We start from the raw sequence: 20,595 nt of genomic DNA on the forward strand, positions 1-20,595 counted from the left end.
GTGCTCTGTGCTGGAGAGAGGGAGGAAATCCAGACATGGCCTTGAGGATTTCTTAGGTCTTGCTTGACTGGGATTGGGAAGCATGAGGCAGTGTGGTGCCAGGAGCCGTGACTGATAAATCTGTCCCTCCAAATTATGGGGTAAATGAAGGAGCTGGGGATCAGACAGGCAGAGAAGGCAGCTGTGTTAGACACATTTCCTGAAAGTTGTGAAGGACCCCAGCCAAACCTCATGGATGTCACTCAGAAGTCTGCCAGCCACTCTGAAAGACATTTGAAAACAAATGCTGGAGCTTTTCTGAGCTAGAGGACAGAGCCTTCATTACAATCCACTTCTCCTCTCCTTCTGCAGTTAGAAAAACAATATAATTCATAGAGATGGAGCACCACATTACTATCTAATAGCAATTTGTATTCTAAGGCTGTACAGATTTTTCTCTTATTTCAACACTAGATTAACAGGGGGAAGAATTACAAAAGAATTGCTTTTGGAAAAGGAATTTGAATACAGACCAGGTGGCTAATTTGCTCCCATTAGTTAGTATGTTTAACAAGGGAGGGTGCAGTCTGCATTAAAGTCTCTGGAAGAACATCTCTATTGCTATTTAGCATTGCTGCACAGATTTGAATTTTTGCCTGCTTTCCTTTGTGCTGGAGCTTTTTCCGCCCCAAAACACTGGGCAAAGAAAATAGCATATGGATGAGAAGTGGCATATCTGAACTACTATGTGTGTCTGTTACGTGAATTGGTACCGAAGAAGAGGATGTATCATCATGCTTTGATAACAAGCAAATCAGGAGCAATTACTTTTTTCTTTCAGAGAAAAGAGGATCGCTTACAGTACTTCAAAATAAGATTTTTTTTTTCCCCCCTGGAGAATAATAATCATTCCCTGTGTAAGCTGAGACACTGTCGTCTCTTTCAGTCTCGCTGAGTGTGAGCCATGCGTGGTGTCTGAATGCATCTCTGCACTTAGGAAATAGATTGGATAGGCTGTGGTGATGTCACTTCTCAAATATCACTGACTCCTGATCCACTTGGATCAGATTTTGATCTTTATAACACATCCTCTATGCTGAAGGAGAAAATGAGTAGAACAGATTGTTTTCCATAAGGTTTTGGCAACTAGAAAACATTTGTGAAGTGATAATGTAGTGATTGCTCATGCCTGAGTATGTAGAATGAAATTCTATAAGGAAAGCAGTTTATTTCCTAGCAGAAGCTCATGGCAAACAGATGTAGCTTTTCCACCACAAATTACAGGTGGGGAGAGAAACTGTGTTGCTGTTGGACAATAAACAGCATGTTCAAATAATATAGATTGATATTAACAACCAAAGACAAGTGCAAATCTCAGTCTGTTAAAACCATCCTTTTTTCCATGCCTGCCTTTTTGTTTGCATTTAGTTGCTATTTCCCAATGGGATTAAAAAGTTCAAAGTTTGATAGTGAGGCTCATTTCTTTAGTACTTGAAGAGGCCACATGGAAAAAGCCTGTTCTGCTGATTATAAACACTGGTACATAATTAATGAAATCAAACCAGTTTATTTGTTAGCCAGTGGTGGTCACATGTGACAGGAAAAGCTGAGGCCTGTTTTTTAATTGCATCTTTGTGTGTATTTTCTTTTACTCTTAACTTTGTTGCATTGCAGTGGGCAGGAGATATGCTGGAAATAAAAATGAGTAGAGATGTCTGAAATATCCTAAGAGCAAGACCTGAAAGAGGAGATTAAATTTTTTCTCTTTTAGAAACTACTACATAATTCTAGTACAAAGAATTATGATAACAGTCTACACCTTCTGTATTGGAGCTGTTTTGAAGCTGGAGTTGATGCCCACAGCTTTCTCTACCTATCCTTTCTTGTCCTCTGGCCAATGGAACATATGAAAGGAGGGTAGAAACCAGAATCCAGGAAACAAACAGTTATCTTTCACAGCCTAGTAAATACAACTTTTGCCATGGTTAATTTAATAGACTTTTTATTTACCTGACAAGACTTAGTTCTGAACTGATTTTGGATGGCTGGAATGGCTTCTGAGGCTGAAATTAATGGTGCCTCTCTCCACATGTTTTCCTCAGGCAGCTGCAGTGTCCAGGCTGCCTTGGCTGCTCTTGTCCTTGCCCTGCCCGGTGCCCTGGTATCCCCTGCAAGGCTGTTCCTGCAGGATTGCCTGGCTCCAGGCAGGGGAGGTGCAGCTCTCCTGTGACACTGCAGTTTGAGCTTTGAGTCCTGGAAGCACAAACAGGACAATTTCTGCAATTTCTTCAAGCCTTCATTCCCTGGATCAGCCTGTTCTTCATCTCTTAAGTTGTTCCAGAGCTATTGAAAGGCTGTTTAAGTTTGCCACCTTGCTCAGTACATTTGTCCCCTCTCTGCTGCTATTAGGGCAGAGCCATAGAGGGATAGCATTACACTGGCTCCTCCTGTGCCTATCAGAATTACAGGAATCAACAAAGCAGCTGTAAACCCTGTGCTGGGAGCAAGTTAACGATGGAAAAAGTACTCATAATACCTGTCTTTTGGTGTCAGCTGTTGTCTGCAAGGCACAATAGAACATCTGGAAGTGAGAGCCCTCCTATTCAGGTAGCTGAAATTGCATTAGCTGCTCTGGCATAAAGGACAGGATTAGAATGACAGACCTCCCCACTGAAATATTTGCTTTTGAATAAACTTGTCAAATGCAACACGGGGTGTCATGGCAAAACTTTCTTGTTTCTGCTGTGAGAAGAGCTTCTGTTTCTGTGATGACAAGAGGGCTGTGTTTAATTGAGCTGCATTTTGCTGCTGTCTGCTGTAGGCAGATACAATGAAAGGGGACAAAGGCCAAGTTCAATTCATTGCTATCAAGCTTCCTTTCTTCTAGGGGCAGGTAACAGCAAAACAATTACTGCAGGCTTAAAGCAGGTGTGTTGTGGCAAGAATGGGGGAAGCAAGAAACTGCTGCAGAAGCTTCACATTAATTTATGCTCAAGAGAGATTCACCATTCTTTATGGCTCAACAGGGAACCCAAATATAATGGGGAATACAAACTAAGGAAGATAATGGAGAGGGAAAGCATCTTTCAATGCCTTTAGAGTTCATGAGTTATTCCTGTTTGCCAGAACCCACTTTGGTGAGCATTCACTCAGCATAATGAAAGCATAGCTTACCATGTAGCTTTGTAGAAACTGGGTCAAGTAAATTTGAGATGCTATTATAGCTTTATTCATCTTTTAACTATAGATCAAATAGTTCTAATAAAAAATTTTAGAAGGGTAGATTTCAGTAGTGTCCATCACAAAACTCTAGTGTCATTCAGGACATTAAAACTAGACAAAGACAAAGACCACAGGTCTGGCTTGTAACACTTTAGGAAGTTATGTAGGCAGCTGTTGATCATTTATATACTTCAAAACATGCTCCTGACTTAGAAATGCTTGTCTTTGCTCTTTAATATTACTGTTTCTGCCCCAATATTTATTCCTCTGTTGTTTCAGATTACTCTGTAAGAAAAAGCCAATACAGGTTTCACACCTTGTTTGGGGGCTGGAAAAGCATCTCCACAGCTGGGCAGTGGCTTTGTCTGCCTCACTCAAGGAGTCTGGGCACTAGAAACAAGTCTCTTGCATTTGTGCAGCTTTCTTTGTGGGCTAAGGTTCCATCCTCCTTCCTCATAGTGTTGTCCAGCCTGTCCTTGGGCACCGCACTGATGCTGTGTCTTGTTGCTTGTGCCTTGGTGTGTCTATAGAACACTGTGCTGAACTAACTCAGGGGTTATTTGCCACTACAATGACGACAAACACTGACAAAATTAACTAGAAACTCATGCTTCAATGAGCCAGTGACGTGGAGCCATGCAGGCAAAAAAAGTGTCTTTTCTGATTTCTTCTAGAGAATTTTGCCTTTTCTCCTCCATCTGGGAATCAGAAGTGGGAGTGTATTTTAGATTGTGTCATCTCTAGTTGAGGCTCTTCACTTTTGAAAGATTAAACCAGAAGAGTCCCTTTGGTGCCAGTTTAACAATGATTTGGGTGAGGTTTGATGGCCTCAAAGTGCCTCATCCACAGAGCCCATTTGGCTGCAGGGCAGGAACACATCCAGAGGGGCCACTCAGGTGGAGATCCTGTCCCACACAACAAGAGAGACAAAATTCCTGCCTTCCAGGACATTCCACAGCAGCTGAAGTATAATGTTCAGCTAACAAGAATGAGTTCATATAATTTGGCTCTTAAACAAAAAATGAAGCATGCTGATTTGGGAATCTTAACTGCTAATTTTCTTCAAAAATGGTAAAACAAAATGATTCAACACTTCTAGGATGGTTCTTTTCTCACACACTTCTAAATTTAAAAAACTGTTTTGTTGGTTTTTATGGTTCCAGAGTTACTTGCATGGAGCAGAGATATTGCCCAGGGGAGGGGGGAAAAAAACCACATTTCAATTCTTAGAATATTGTTTTAAGTTATGCCCAACAGATGACAACAAATATGATTAATATTAACAGAATGGAAAAGTTTTGTTTAATTTATTCTTTGTGAAGTCCTATTCTTCTTCATGCTTAGATCCCAGGGGAAAAAACAGTTTAATGTGATTCCTGTTCCCCATTTACTGTTTGCTGGTCTCAGATGGTCTTCTGGTCTCCCACTGCAGTGCTCTAATAGTGACCTACCTCAAAGACATGGACTTGGTTTGTTCCCTGAGCTCTCCACAGGCAGAAAGGTGCATATCAATTATTCAGTAGGAATCTTCTCCGTGATGAAATTTTCCCTTGATATCATGACTGAACACAGCCCTACTCACACACTGATTTCTTGCATCCTTTCAGCTTAGAAGTCAGTGTCTGTTAATGAGTTAACCAAGCTAATAACTTCTAGCTCTTAATGCATTGGGTGTGCTTCAGCAGGAGTTAATATTCTTGTGGAGGTGAAGGTTATGAAGTGTGTTGATCTGGTCTGGCAGCTGCAGTGCAATTTCCAGAGGAAACTGGAATTAAACATGACTGTGTGTGCAAGGAGATGAAAAATTCCCTGAAAATACTACCTGGGAGCACACAAACCACCTGCACCTTTAGAGCTGGCACCTGGACCCTCCTTGGAGTGAGGTGGATGCTCCTGTCTCTGTCATGGCTGTGGAGGGAATTCAGGGACACGAGCCCCTTCCAGCAGTCCCATAATCCTGGCAGCCTCTGGGATGGAGGATAAGGAAGCAGAAATGAAAGGCAAAAAAAGAGACAACCCAAATCTAGGACAGAGGGGTAGCTAATGACAAAAAGAAAATTGCTAAGTGAAAAGGCATGGAGATTAAATAAAAATAAATGGGATGGGATTCTGGCTCTGTCACACATGAGACTTTCCTTAGGGGTTAGGATGGATTTTGCCCTTGTTGCTTGATGGAATTCTCCATCCTCTAAGCTGGCTAGAGCAAGCTGTGAAAAAAGAGCAATTATTTCTTCTTACATGCCTGCTTTTAACAGTTCTTGGTAAGCATGGAAACAATATGAACTATGTTAGTGAAACAAATTGGATGCCAAGAAACACTGGAGCCCTTACACAGGATAGAAAAGCACAGTCTGAGAAGTGTGTGAACTGCTGGGGGCTGAATGCAGAACCACAGGACACTTTCTGTGAGAACTCCTGTGAGCTTTCAGAGCAAACAGGACAATTTTTCCATGTCCTCCCCCTCATTTCTCCTTCAGGTCATCTCTGTTGTGCTTCTTCCCCCTTGGGCTAATTGATTTTCGCTGAGTTTTTCCTGTAGTTTTTTATCAGTTGATTAGAAAAAACCAGAGCCAACCTGCAAGTGCCTTCTTATCTCACTACATGAGAATAAATTATAGCAGCAAACTCTCACTTTTCAGGAACTTTTCTGCCAGTGGATACCTATTACCCCATTCATTGTGTCTACTTTTCTGGATTTCACTATGTTTTTTTAAAAAGGAAAGTAAAAAATGAGCGGTTTCCCAGACATCTGATCAAACAATTTCCCATTCTCCATCTGCTCCATATAATATTTTCTCCTCTTGCTACTTGGTGTTTATTTCTGTGGCCAATGGATGCAATAAGGGATTGTAATTTAATTGTTGGCAGAGGTTAAGATGATCTTCTCATTTGCACTTTGGCTTTGCTTTTCAAAATTTCCTTTGTCTCTTACTATGCAGATCTCTACTTTGAATTAGAATTGTAAAATTATCTCCTGTGTGGATTTGAAAGCCACTGTCACAGCATAAACATCTTTCAAGGGCTTTATTCTTCAGTCTTGTGTATTAAACCTGATTTTTTGTTACTTGCTAATAAAGCCTTTGCTGTTGTTAAGGCACTAATGAGTGCAAAAGGGAAAAGACAACATTGCAGGATGTGAGGATGTGTGAACTTAGAGAATGGGTTTTAATTGATGGGTTGCAGTTCACCATTTAGAAAATGTGAGCCTTGTGGAAGCCACGGGTGGTGTGCTTTGTTGTCTTGTTGCTTCTTCAGTAATAAACAACTTTCTGCCAGCACTGGAAATCACAGAACTGAAAGCTTGTTATAATTTTCCATGGTGCTGAAAAGGACACAACACCTGTGTGTTTGCCCTAAATATATGCCTATAAATACACCTATTTAGCCTAATTAAAAAAGGAAATAATTTGGAGTTTCAACTTTTTAATTCTTGCATTTTGTAGGTATTTCTTCCTGCTGTCTTCTACAGAAAGTGTCTTGTTCTTTAGGTTTGATAAATTTACTGATGCAAATCACAGAGCCTCCCTGCTTTGTGTGTAAATTGCATTATTTTCATTTACAGATGGGGGAACATGGGGAGGTTAAATGCTTTGCCTGTGGTGAGGCCGGAGTTTCTCTTGGCATGGATTGGCACTGAGGAAGGGAAATCCTGGTCTGTGACTGGGAGCATTGGGAATAACCAACAGGTCCAGGAGTGAAACCTGGAGCCTGCTCGTGCCCTCTGCACTAAAATGGCACTACAAATGAGTGAAATATAGGTGAAAACATTTATACATTAAAATGAGGCTCCAAATGACCCAATTTGCTCTGCCTTCTGGTTTGATTTTGGCTCAGTTCCTAATCTAGTTTCTCACAAGAGAAACTCCTACTGTGAATAGCTTCTTCTTAATAATAGAATATTACTTTACTGATTAATATTTGTTGGACACTTAGTCTAATTACGGTTTCTCACAGCTACTTTAATTACTATAATATGAGGTTTAGCTTAAGCAAAATATTCCAGATGAGTTTAGTGATGCTTTGCAACTGAATTCTGTACTTGGGAGCATGGCAGCTGCCTACTGGGAGAGAGGAGAACACACTCCTTCCTGAGCCAGGACACGTGTTTCTGAATGATAAGTTGTGTCAGTATTTCTGCTCCTGAATCAAAAGATGTAATGCTGAGGATTTACAGAATCTAGGAACTCTGAAACCTCAGCCTGGGGAATAGCTGCAGTGAACATGATTAACTGGATAAAGGGGAGCTCTGTGTAGTGCAATTGAGGATGTCAGTGTTTACTCACTAATTGAAATTGGAGAGGCTGAATTAAAAGCTTGTGATTAGTAAGGCATGCCAATACCTTTGAGGGCTAGCTCCTATCTTTTCAAACGTGCAGAGGAGCATGGGATTGTTTTTCTTGGTGAGAAATTGTCCTATTTCTTCTGTCATTTGTGTTCAAAAGCAAAAGGTGAAATACGGAGATAAAACCTTGGAGGAAGCTGGTCAATAAGTTTTTCTTTCCACGCTATCTCATTTAAAAATGGAGGTGTAGTCCACATTCATATTTGTTGAATATCTTGGTGGGAAGTACAAAATTCTTGGACTGGATTTTTGTAGTAAATGTGATCATCTTGACCTAGCATTGATGAAGGATACCAAGCATGAAAAAAGTGGAGGATTCACTAAAAATGTGACCTGGCACCTGCAGCTCTCAGCTCTCCATTTGTACATTTCCATCACCCTTTGCAAACCTTACACCTCAATTTCCTCTCTTACAGAAAAATGCTTGAAAGCAAAATGTGTTCTTTACTATTGAGACTGATAAGTTATCAATTAAAACCTGAAACCCAGCAGATTTTTGTGCATCAGTCCTGTTAAATCAGGAATGATGTCCTTGAAGTCCAACCTGAATTTTGACATACTTATTATTTACCATAAACTTGCACTAGAAGTGCTTGAAATTCTGTATAATCACACTAGAGGACTTGAATGCTTGGTTGATAAAACATCTGATAAGACAAATGTTGTGGGAATAAATGCTTTTCATTTTTTCAGGGACTCAGACTTCATTAAAACTTTGTTACCCTCCTTTGAAATTGTTTATATCAGTTTAGGGAAGTAGGAATATATGTAGCTTCTGAAATGCTCCTGCTTCATAGGATGTAGGAAGGTACAGGAATTTGATTATGGAAAAAGGGTCTCTTACAATATTTAAAAGGAAAAAATTAGGTTTCTGGTTTTGCATAATGCTGATTTATTTTGAAGTGTAATGCTTTATGCTTTCACCCTTGCAAACTGATTCTTATTTAGGAGATAAAAGATTGTGCAAAATATAATATTCTTGTATAATTTAAACTGCCTGATAATGTGCTATAGCCTCCTAGAATTCAGGCCCAAACATTAGGCATTGATTTAAAAAAGGCATTTAAATAATTTAAAATTGTTCAATGCTGAGCATGATCAGAACCCCAATCATTTTCAAATAAAAGTACCTATAAAAATTGAAGCAGATGAATAATTTTAAATTGCTTTATACTGTGCAAGCACAGAACCCCAATCACTTTCAGGCTGAGGCACATACAAGAAAAAAAGATTGAAGTGCTCCAGTAAATTTAAATTGCTATATACAAGGAAAAGGGCCTTGAAATTATTGGATACTTGAATTTTTTCTTTAAATTTTCCTATTTTTATGTACAGCCCAAAGAGTTTCACTTTGTCAAGATGGGCCAAACAATCTGATTTTATAAACTTACAAAATAATACATTAACCTCTGTTCCATGTGGGACATTCCACAATAGAATGTCACATATCCTGCTGTAGGAATTCTCAGTACTATTGGTATTAAAGCAGGATCCAGGGCAGAGATTTACATTTTTCCCAACTTCTCATGCGTTTTATGCATATTGTTTGTGTCTGCTGTCTGTTGGAAGTCACGTGGAGCAGCTGATATTTCTGGTAAATACAGATAATTACAGAACAATTAGAAGTGCTGGAGGGGCCATCCACAAGGTTTGGTGGGGAGGCTACAGTGCCTTCCTGACCACTGCAGGAGCTGGGCTTGATTCAAACAATGGCTCCCAAAAGCAAATGATAGTTTATTGTGGAGATTCCATGGTGGAGTTTGTGGGATACAACACCTGTTCTTGTGCCTCAGGACTGGCAGCTGTTCCTCCACCTAAGGAAAATGTTCTCATGGGTACAGATCATTTTCTATGATTATTGTTTCTACAATAAACAAAAAAAAAAACCCAAAAATGTCACCCCCCTGACATCTTTAGCAATTAACATCCAACATTTCACAGAAACACCGTTCCTTGACAGCTGAACAAAAGTTCTTCTGTAAAGATTTAAGAAATAAGTATTTAGCAGGGTGTTACTGAGCCTTTCTGCAATACTCCTGAGATCTCATTCTCTGCTTGTCAGGGTTTTCTTTGACTACCTAATACATGTGAGGTCAATAGTTGTGTCTTTTGCATAAAAGATTTCATTCAGCTTTTAAATTGCAAGCAATTATAAGAGAGAGGGTTATAGACCAGGGTCTTGGTTTCACATTATTTATGTTCTAATTAACTTACCAGACTGAGTTTTTTTTCCCCCTGCTTTGGCTACTAAGAGTTGATCTTTAATAGTTATCTGTTCCTAGCATTAATGGGTTTTATTTCTTTGGAAAGAAAGGTCATTCTTGATGTAATGTCACTGTTAACGCAAGGGAGCCTGTAAGTTTTAGACATTTTGCTTGATTGTGATAAACTCAAAAATACTGAACTACTTGCTGTCTTTCCCCTGGAGGTTGCTTTCACTCAGAAGAGTTAGTACAAGTTCTTTTTAATTTTTTGACTGTGTTTTTGCAATTCATTAAAAGCACTCCTCAATGAGCAGCTGACACAGCCAAAAATACATTTTTTATTTTTTTTTAATCCTTTTATACTTATTTCAAGATTGCTCCATGAGCTTGAGAATTACTACTTGTTTTAAGTAAGTACATAAGGTCTGGACTTATAAAATGAGTAGTGATGCAAGAACTTTGGTCAGAATTAATTAAATCCATGTATGGTTACTACTGTACTACTACTGAGGTACAGTTACTGCTCTTCAGGAAAAGAAAGTAAAATCACTTCAAAACCAGCACTGAAGAAGACTTCTTAGCTCAGCTCCCATGATTTTTGTGCAAATGAGAAACAGATGAGAAGATAGAGAATGTCTTAACCCACTAAAAAAGGTTAAGGTGATTTACAGCCCTGTCCTTACTAAGAGTTCACCTCTGAGCTTGCTTTTTAAACAGAAACCCGTAGGAAGCCAATCTTCACACCTGTTTATTCTAATGCTATCATACTATTATTGCTCTGTCTTATTTGCTGTAAAGAAAAAGTAACCATGTGATATGCAGATACCTTCATGAAAAAGTTTTCTATAGCTTCTTTTACAGACTAGATGGTCCTCTTCCTGTTGATGTCAAACAAAATCTTGTCAAAAGTGGTAGAGAGGTTTGTGTTGGGCTCCTTGTAGAAATTTCTCGGTTTTTATAATGAGTCTTTGGATGTTAGACTTGTTTTTTCTCCAATAACCTTGCTGGAATCGAGGGATTTTACTTGAAAGTATTAATTTTTAAAAAATCTTTCATTTGTGAGTGTTCAGGAGAAGGTCAGAAAACGTTCAGCAAATCTTTTTTTTGAAGTTGAAAACTAGATATTTTCACTTGTCCTTACACTTTTATGAGTTCTGGGGGTTGGTTTCTGTTTTTGTAATGTTTGAAGGTGATAGAAGTGTGTTTGTGTTTAATCCTTAAATCCATGTTATACTTTCAAAGATTGTTTTCAGCAAGCTCATTTTCAGTTTTAGCTTAGCAGTGCAAAAGACAGATGTTCAGTGTTACACTGAGTTCACTTTGTGCTGCAGTAATAATTGCTTTAGACTCTAACTTTGTGTAATATGGGGAAAATAATAGGTGGAAGGTTGGTTTTTCTTTTTGATAACTATCACGCTGCTGGGAAATTAAACATGTATCATGTTCCTTAGAGTTTCCAGCCATCCTAGCCAAAACCCACTATCTGCTCTAAGAAATATGATTTTAATTTTTCCCCTAACAGCTTTTGCCACATCAGTGTTTTCCTATGTGGAATAATGACTTTGCCCCATGTAACTCCATGTGAAGGGTTTAAAACAAGTTTAAACAATTTTTAATTTATTTCCTTTTTCGAAAACCAGAGATCCATATTTTCATTCATCTAAATGCTTCATGAAGTCATTACTGCTGGAAAAGAGGATCAACCTGTTTATTTATTAGGCAATAAATAACTAAAATGCTTGGTGTGAGCAGATCTTCAAAAAGGTTATTGTTGTAAGGCAGTTTAGGTTTCAGCAATTCCACACCTTGCAGCACAACCAGTCCAGAACTCTGACTTTCAATGTTTCTTCTTTATGCCTCTTTCACTGGTACAGGAATGGCTCATTTGCATTACTCTGTACCCTGTAAAATGAATTTATTATGCAGCTTCTCTAAATAGGCTAACCAGTTGTAATCTCATTCCAGTGGTGTATGGGTTTCAACAAAACATGATTACTTCCTTCATAATGCCTAAAAATAAACAAAAAATAACCTTGGAGCCCAAGCTGTCCTTTTGCTCGAGTCTAGTGTGTTAAATGGTGCTATTAATCATGATGGGTTGTTATTTACTTGTTAAATACTTGAGTAATTTAAAATATTACTTACTTTGTGCACAAGTAACAGCTCTTGGTCTCTGTTATTAATCATCAAAATACTTAATGAAGCAGGATGAGAGCCATTCCCTGGATTACAAAATCTGAGCAATGATCAGACACATCTGCATGGCTGAAAGCAGAAGTTGGTCCTGCACTCTGAGCCTTGTGGGTACAAAGCATTCTGAGCTGGGAGGATGTGTGGGCAGATCCTGAACCTCAGCTAGGAATCTGTATGGAGAGGGAAGGGGCTGGAAGATCCCTGCTGGCCGTGGGCAGAGCTGGTCCCCATCTGGTCAGAAAGGGCATGGATTTGACAGTGCATGAGGGTTTGCATCTGTGTTTATATTTCATAAAGATTAATCCTGGCTCTGCTTGCAGAAGCTGCTTAGCACTGTTGTAGGTAAATGGTGGTCACTCCTCCACTGATGTCAGATTTCTCAGCTCTTTGTGTGCCAGTTAATTTTAGAATGATTGTGAGCCACCAGCATGACAAGACTTCAAAAGGAATTTTAGGAAGCATTAGGCAACATGTTTTGGACTTAAGGAAATAGCCAGACTGTGGAGAACATTTGTCTGGAATTCTTTATGTATTTGGCACAGGTGGAGCTTAAGCAGACACAAAGAAATGTTACTGAGATGGTCACAGGGATGTATCCAAATAGAAGGAGATGGAAAGAGTTTGGTTTGTCTAGCTCAATAAATGGAAGATGTAGAGGGGACAAAGGTTAATTTAGTTGTGAGACAAGACTTGTGCAGGAATAAATGGCTATAAATTGACTGGGAACAAATTTATTCTGGAAGATATGAAATGACCATCAGAATAAGGGTGAGGAGCTGTGAAATGTAGGAATTATTTCTGATTGGGATCAAGTGGTCTGGCCAGCAGATCACTGTGCCTGCTTGTGAGACCAGAGGTGGTTCCTGTATAAGGCTCTCACAGAATCACAGGATTGTTGGGGTTGGAAGGCACTTCTGGAGATCACCCAGACCAACCTTCCTGTCGAGATGGGTTACCTGGTTCAGGTGATACAGGAACGTGTCCAGATGGGTTTGGAATATCACCAGGGCTTCCCTGGACTTCCCAAGTTTTTCCTGGGTTCCCAAGCCAAGGGAAATCTAAGCTAGCTCAAGTTCTGAAGTATGGAAAATATGTTTGTAAGAATTAATAAAAAAGCTTATTTTAGGTTGCAGTTGCCCCAGACTGGAATGCAGACTGTGGGGGTCTCACACCAGGCCCTGTTTTTCCAGCTACATCATCCTGTGGACACAAGATTCACAGAACTTTGTGGTGACTGGGCTCAGGGAGCAGATGGGAATGGGAGAGCAGGAAAACTGATTAGGGAGAGAGGATTGTCCCAACTCTGCCTTGACATGAGGATGCTGTCAGAGTGCTCCTGTACTTTGCAGGAACTGCCCATATTATCCTTCTTCACCCTGAACAGGCTGGGCTCTGTGGTCACTTTGATCTCTGAACAGCCCTGGGAGCAATAATAAATGAATAAATCATTTCTGAAGAAGAGGATGGTGACTCTTGCAGAGCTCCTCAACTTCAGAAGGCGAGTGGCTGTTTGATACTCCCTGTTCTGACACCACCACTGGCAAATGGCTCCTTGAACAACTTAATGAGATTCCCAGTGCCAAGGAAGATGCACACCTTTTACTGAATATGCAATAAAATCCTTATAATAAACATAGGTAGGTAAGGAAAGTGCCCATAAAAGGGAAGCTCCTGTGGTAGATAGTCTCACAAAGGAGTTTGTCACATTTTGTTTCCAGTTAATGGATGCCTACCGCAGTCACACAGCTTCAGTGACAGGAGAACTGAATTCATTTAAGCCAATAAAGTCATTCTAATTTGCATTTTCATAGCCCACTCTTCAGTACTCCGAGTGTGACTTTCCCTTTTAGGACAGAGCTGTGCAGTAAATGGATAGGTAGGCCCTTTAAGAGGATATTTATCATCCTTGAAGAATCTTAGTGCCAAATCTTAATAGCATTTCTTACAAAAATGACTGGAACTCTCTATCAGATAGAGAGGTAGAGCTGTAGAGATAGGGGAACAGTCTTTTTTTTTTAACTTCTTTCCTGATAGAAGAGCAGTTAAAGCCTGAAACGGTGAAAACTTCCTCCCAAAATGAAAATATTGCATTAAAAAATGTCTCAAATAATAGCATTCTAGAAATCAAATTAATTTGAAAGAACTGCATTTAATTAATTTAGTCACATTCAGAGATAAATAATTCAACATACCTTTCTGTAAAATTAAAATGCCTTTGTTAATTACGCCAATCAGAGGATAATTTATTCAGGCTTTTGAGTTTTGTTTTTCTTTTTTTGTTCTAGTTGATATTAAAAACCACAGAAGACACAGAGATCTTCATGTCCAGTCTGTGTGTGTGATTTGATGAAATAATTGCCTTAGGACCTGCTGACACTAATTGGAGTCTGTGTAATGCAGAATCAGAACCTCACTTAGAACTGCACTCTCTTTATTTTAAGTATCCCTCTGTTAATTTCATTTGAATAACTCCCTCATTTAAATCTGAGAGAAGACTTCAAATTTCATCATCTCCCTATGACTGTGTGCTGTTTATCACTTCTTTCCTTCTCTGATGGCCTCCTCATTCTCCGTTTTTGTGGGTCTGGTGTTGCAGCACCTGAACATGGAAAAGGTTTTAAGATTCAAAAATCTCAATCTGCATGATAAAAATATTTTGTCATGAGCAATTTAATTCAGTGTTGGCAGTTCTCATTATTCTGATTACTTTTTTCTCTTCGTTCTCAGCTCTAAAGATCACCATATTTCTTATGAAAATCTGAAGTTTTCATATGCAAAAAGCAAATTTCTGTTTCTCGTGTTTCCACAGAAAAGCTCAGAAGCATAAATTTTCAATACCCACTTCCAAGTAAATGAGTCAAATAAAAAAGAAGCCCCCAAACCATACTTCAAAAGATAAAAAACCCCCAACCCTACCAGAAACACCAAACAAAACAACCAGAAGTAAAAACTCATTTCTCAGAAAGTGACTCACAATTTTTGAACTCTTGAAATTACTGCTCTTAGTAAAAAAGAGCGTGATTTCAATTTTAGCTCCTCCTTTTTGTTGATTTGTTTTTATTTCAGATTACTCTCCCGATGTCAAAGGTTGAATGTGGTCCTACAGAATATTTTCCTCTGAAAAGAGATTTGTTTACCTTTACTCTGTGCAGAATTCCTGTCTGGGCAGATGGCTTTCACAGGTGTCTGCACCATTGAGGTTTCTAATTAAGTAAAGCCTCACACAAGGATGAATTTCACACCATAAGAATTTGTGTGAAATGCAATTAATATTCTGCAGCTTGTGTTTCTGTGCTAGGTGGTCTCCTCGAGGTAGGGCTAATGAAGATATGAGGGTGTACACAGCAAAAGGTGAGAAAATTCATTTGCAGAGCGAGCATGTGGCCAAACTGAAACTGTGCAAGCAGAAAAGAACATAGAGAATCTGAAATTCTTTAGAAAGACCTTTCTGAGATGGCTTTCAGTCACCAGAAGAGGAGGAAGAAGAACCCTGTTATGTTGAGGTGTCGTGATACCCAAAGGTGCTTTAGCATCAGGGAGTTTATTCATTTCCTCTGCAGCACAGTATTAAATTGCTCTCCTTTTTTGCTTTCCAACCATGTTCTGTGTGAGCAGCTCTCAGTGCAAATGCTGAGGTCAGTAAAGGTCACCAGCATGTGCGTGCTGGTTTATTAACTAAAAAAAAAGGTGTTTCTTAAACTTGATATCTCACCAGGAGTAGAGTTCCAGCACAGTGGCCCAACTAGCGCAGGAGTTCTCTGAACTATGACATTTCCTCACACCAACTGGCAATAAATGCTGAAAGAAAAATTATCATAATATTAAAACTGAGTCTGTGCTCTGTACATTTCTGAAAAGCTGGAGGTCATGAAAAACTTTGATTTTGCTTGTTGATGAACATAGGGTATGTAGGTCTGAGTAGTCACAACTCTGCTTTGCTTTTCAGACTTCTACCCTTTTAGATTTTCATGAGCAAATTGTTTGCTGCATAACTGTCATTTTTGTTCAAGAATTTTGTCTTTTTTCTTGGGAGCAGGTAAAGGATCCTTTTGTATTAATTGCCCAGCACTTGACTAGCTGGGTGAACAATATTTGTTTATTCAGAGTTCTACATATGACATTTAAACATTATTTACAGTGTATTTAGCTGAAGTCTTCATATAGGCAGCTACCAGTCCATAAAACCTTTTATAATATCCAAAATATGAAATCTACATGGTGTTTAAATTCAGAATGTATTCTGCTTTGAACAAGCCTCTTTGCCTTAAAGATATATCTGCCTGACTTAATTTTTCAAGATATTTTTAAAGACTGCTGTCCCCAATGTGAAGAACCTTTTAAGAAATTATTTTAATGAGATAGACCTTTAGTTCAACAGAAGTTTCTTAGTGAGAAAAATAGATTAAAATAATAATTTTCTTTTTTAAATACAATTCATTAAAAACTGTCCATACGATGACAGATTTAACATTTTGTCTGACGTGTAGAGAAGAAAAAAGTGCCTGGAATTGCACAAGTGGAATAAAATGTTCCATTTCACAGCAAGGCCAAGCTTTAGTCTTGTAATTATTTCAAAGGGAGTAAAGGTCATTTTCTATTTGCTGCATCTCTATTATGTGAGCCTTCTGTACCAGGCTTACAGAAGTTAACTCATGACCCATTTAGACTGCCCAGATTTCAAAGTCAACTTAGACTGTCACAAATCTGATAAAGTTGACATATTCCCATCTCTAAGTACTGCTCTAGATGATGTCCAAAGAGGCTTTTTATTTATAGCTCTGTGAGACAAGAGTTCCAGCTTTAAGGCTTGAGTAGCTGGGAGACCAGAACATGATTTGCCTCTTACTTGCTGTGTTAATCCTTTAGGAGAAGAGCTGTTTGTAGATAAATTTCAGGCTATATGGCTTGGACTGTTTTTCTGGGGGGGACTCATTATATAACTTTGCTTGCATCTTGAGATGGGCAGAGGTTTTCTCCCGCTGTGATTGCATTTTTATGCATATTCATCCAGGAACACTGAGTCAGAGAGACAGGTACTTTAAACCTGCACCTGTGCACACAGAAAATGTGTGCAGAAGATGCATGTGTGCCTTTCTTCCTGTGCGTATGCCCATTGAAATGCATATAAGGCAGGTTTTTTAACAATCAGTAATCAAGATTTATGCACAATCTTCAGGGCAGGCTCTGAATACCTCAGTGCACATTTGCAGATATCTCCTGCTGGAAGACTGAAGGGAACACATGCAATTCTCAACCCCAAAATCTCCAATAAAATCAATATATAAATGTCATTAAGAGAATGAGGGATTGGGGGCTGTGGTTTTAAACCTTTTTAAGAAAGGCAGGAACAGTGTGATGATACTGAAATTAACAGCAGTCAAGTGTATTGCACTTTTCCTGGTGTATTACTTTAAATCTTTCTCTTCTTTCTTGGTTAATCCTTCCAAGGGACCAATGTGGAGCAGGACAGGATGGAAGGCAAAGGTGTCCATCTGTTGTGTTTGCCTTCCATCAGATTAATGAACATGAAATATTCTGGCTGTTCCTTGCAGTCTGCTGGCACTTCTGGCCGAGCTTTTATAGCAATGGTCTGACATGAAACAAATGACCCAGCAGTTGGTTGCCATAAGAACAACTAATGCAGACCAGGTGGGGCATTGCTGCCTTTGGATTTTGTAAATGGGATCACACTGAACTTTAAATGAGTGGGAGATGAAAGAAGGGAGAGAGCAGATCATGTATCACTGTGATTTAGCAAATGGACTGTGGGTGGTGGGGAGTAGGGAAACGTGCAGCTGTTAAAATATTGCAGGACATCTCTTAGGATCAGGATCAGCAGACTTGGATGATAAAGGAGTGGAGGTGGGATGGAGAGATGCTGCTGGTGCTTTGGGAGAAGTGAGAGTGCTGTTGTCACCTGAGCTGGTGAAGGAGAAAAGAACCCTCAGCATTCACTGGTGCGGTATTAGGGAGAAATTGTTTTCACTTTAACCCTGAAGAACTTTATTTCCAAAACTTGGTGTTGAGGATGTCTTGAGTAAATAGACCCATTGTGCAGGAGCAAATGTCTTTCAGAACCCCTGTTTGTTTTGTTCTTGGTTGCCACACGTGCCCTCTCTAGCTGATTGTGCTGGGGCTGCCTGACAAGCAGCAGATTGCCCATAACAATTTTGAGATCGGGGTGGTCAGTGCACCACCTGAAAGTCAGGCTTTGTAGAACACCTTTAGATGTTCTAAAGCAGAAAGTACTTCTGAAAATGCACTTACGCACATATGGATTGGAAAATATGATTTGGCTGTTCCTGCTCTTAACCTTGCCTCCTTTTGCCTCTCTCTTTAGCCTTTTAAACTTTTTAGTAATTTCTTTTTGCTTGCTGCTTCTTTCTTGACCATTCTTACCTCCATGCTCTCATTTAAAAGCTGCCAAGAAAAATAGCCCTTCAGGCTGTTTTCTCTATTCAGGGATAAAATGCTTCAGAGTCTGAGATTAGAATTGTACCTATTCCCAAGCAATTTTATTTTGCTTGTAAGCTTCCTCCTTTGATGTTCCTGTGGTGACACAGAGCTTGGGTGACCATGTACTGACAGTGGCACAAACTGTATTCAACTGGAGCCTTCAGATCCACCTCCTCTATGATGCACACTTTTCTTTTTCAGTCCTCCCTTGGTGTAAACAAGCTTTTGATTGTAGGGAGAATGGACAAACTGTGGCTTGGAGAGAAAGCTAAGAAACAGTTTATACTTGCTAGCAAAGAATTTATTTTAGAAATGAAACTTCTGTATGTGAGACTTTACCCATGAATACAGAATTTCTTCTGCAACTTGGTGATCAATTTGGAGACAGATTTGCAGCTCTTAATTTATCACTTTTTCAAATTTATTTGCATGTGCTTAATTTCAGCATATATGTTTAGGTCCAGCTGTGTTCAGCTAGGCCTAAATAAATGTGATTTTTTAGGAGCAATCTTGCATCCTATGTTTTTATGGACCAGTAACATTCTTTATTGATATTCTGAACTGAAATTCACCTTGAAAGCTACTTTTTTGTAATTTCAATGCCAGCCCATATATATAAAAGCAAAAACCTTACATAAAAATTGTTTAGCAAGATTTGAAGGGGAAGTGTGATGTGATGGATATTTTGTTTTATGAGTATGGACCCCAATGTTTTGTTTTATGAGCACTGAGCCTAAACCCGCTATAGTTCCCAGAAGCCAACATGATGGATGAAGGAGTGGATGTTAAAAGTCTATTTCTGTTTTTTTTTTTTCCCTTCAGGTTCTGCTGCTTGCATGTGCAGAAGATTTAGAATGTGTCCCTGGATTCCAGCAGAAGGTTTTTTATATAGAAAAGCCATTTGAATTCAGAGAGGACCAGCTGGTTCTGAACCGTATGTTGTTTTCATATATTACTATTGTGCAAAAATCAGAATTGTTTATGGATTCATTTCATTCCTGCTATTTATCAGAAAGCTTTTTTTGTTTTGTACCTAAGATTTTGGATATTGCCATGATTCAGTCTGAGTTCCCCTGTATTAATCCTGTGTCTCTACAGACTTGACTTTGTTTCATATATTAGAAATGGCAAAATACAATATATAATCATTTAGGGCTGTGTGAATATTGTGAAAACCTAGAATCAGCCGTTTCTTAAAAATTAAATTTACTCTGGATATTTTTTATAGTCTTACCTATGAGCCTGAAATCAGGACTTGCCCATCAGCATCTCTATTAAATTACCTCTGAAACTCAGATTTAGAAGTTAGTATTTCGAAAGCACTCATAGCTGATACAAGTCCAAGTCTTGACATGAAATTCAGAGGTTGGAAGGAGTTTGGGATCATCAGTGAGAGCGAAGTGTCACACAGCTGGAATATTCCATATATTTCCATAGAGCTGGTGGCACATTATAAAACCCAATCTGGCACTGTACACCCAAAGCATTAAACTGAAGGAGATATAACAGTTTTCCAGTTCTGGTGTCAGTTCATTCCAATACCTCAGGGTTACAAATTGCTCATTCTATTCTGGGACTTTGGGATTTCAGCCCTGTCAAACAAAAGTGCCTTATCGATGTTGTTAAAGACTTAAAAAAGGATTTAAGTGCTGCCATTTTCATAACTTCCAAACACACCTGTATTTTTACATGTGATATTTATTACTAATGGTTTCTTTCTTGTGCTTGGCTGCCGGTGCTGAACCAGGAATTCTTCTGAGTGTCCAGCAATGGGCAGTAGTGCTTGGCTCCTATGTGCAATATGTGAATCCTACAATGGGATGCATCCCATAGCTTGGTGGAACCATGAGATGCAAACCAATATTACTCACCAAATGCACACATTTCCCAGCTCAGTTCCATCCAGGTATCACTGCTACACACTGATGTATTTTCACTTCAGATGAAGGTGTAATCGGTGCACACTCAATTTAAAACAGCATCAACTTCTCAAAACGAAATGTCAGAATTAGTTGCCAAAGTCTATTGAAATAAATCTCTCAAACTGAAGTCATTCAGCCTTTGGAGGTACTAAAATAAACCTCTAGGATAACATTTTTAGTCTCAGCATTTTGATATGTTGCTTAGTCTGAGCTGCTTTTTCACAGGAACTTAAGATCACGAGTGGTAATACTAGTCAGAGATGTGAGATTGTTGCTC

The 20,595-nt window shown here is 39.1% G+C and overlaps 1 protein-coding gene across 2 annotated transcripts in view; it reads left to right on the forward strand.

The window, feature by feature from the left end:
- CDH13 (cadherin 13) overlaps positions 1-20,595 on the forward strand; it is a 445,340-nt gene that overhangs the window by 67,622 nt on the left and 357,123 nt on the right. For both annotated transcript variants that reach the window (XM_059857430.1, XM_059857431.1), the window contains exon 2: positions 19,219-19,330. In XM_059857430.1, the coding sequence (XP_059713413.1) occupies positions 19,219-19,330 (112 nt within the window). The remainder of the gene's footprint in view (positions 1-19,218; positions 19,331-20,595) is intronic.

Source organism: Haemorhous mexicanus, chromosome 12, assembly GCF_027477595.1.
Source record: "Haemorhous mexicanus isolate bHaeMex1 chromosome 12, bHaeMex1.pri, whole genome shotgun sequence".
Taxonomy (NCBI): Eukaryota; Metazoa; Chordata; class Aves; order Passeriformes; family Fringillidae; genus Haemorhous; species Haemorhous mexicanus.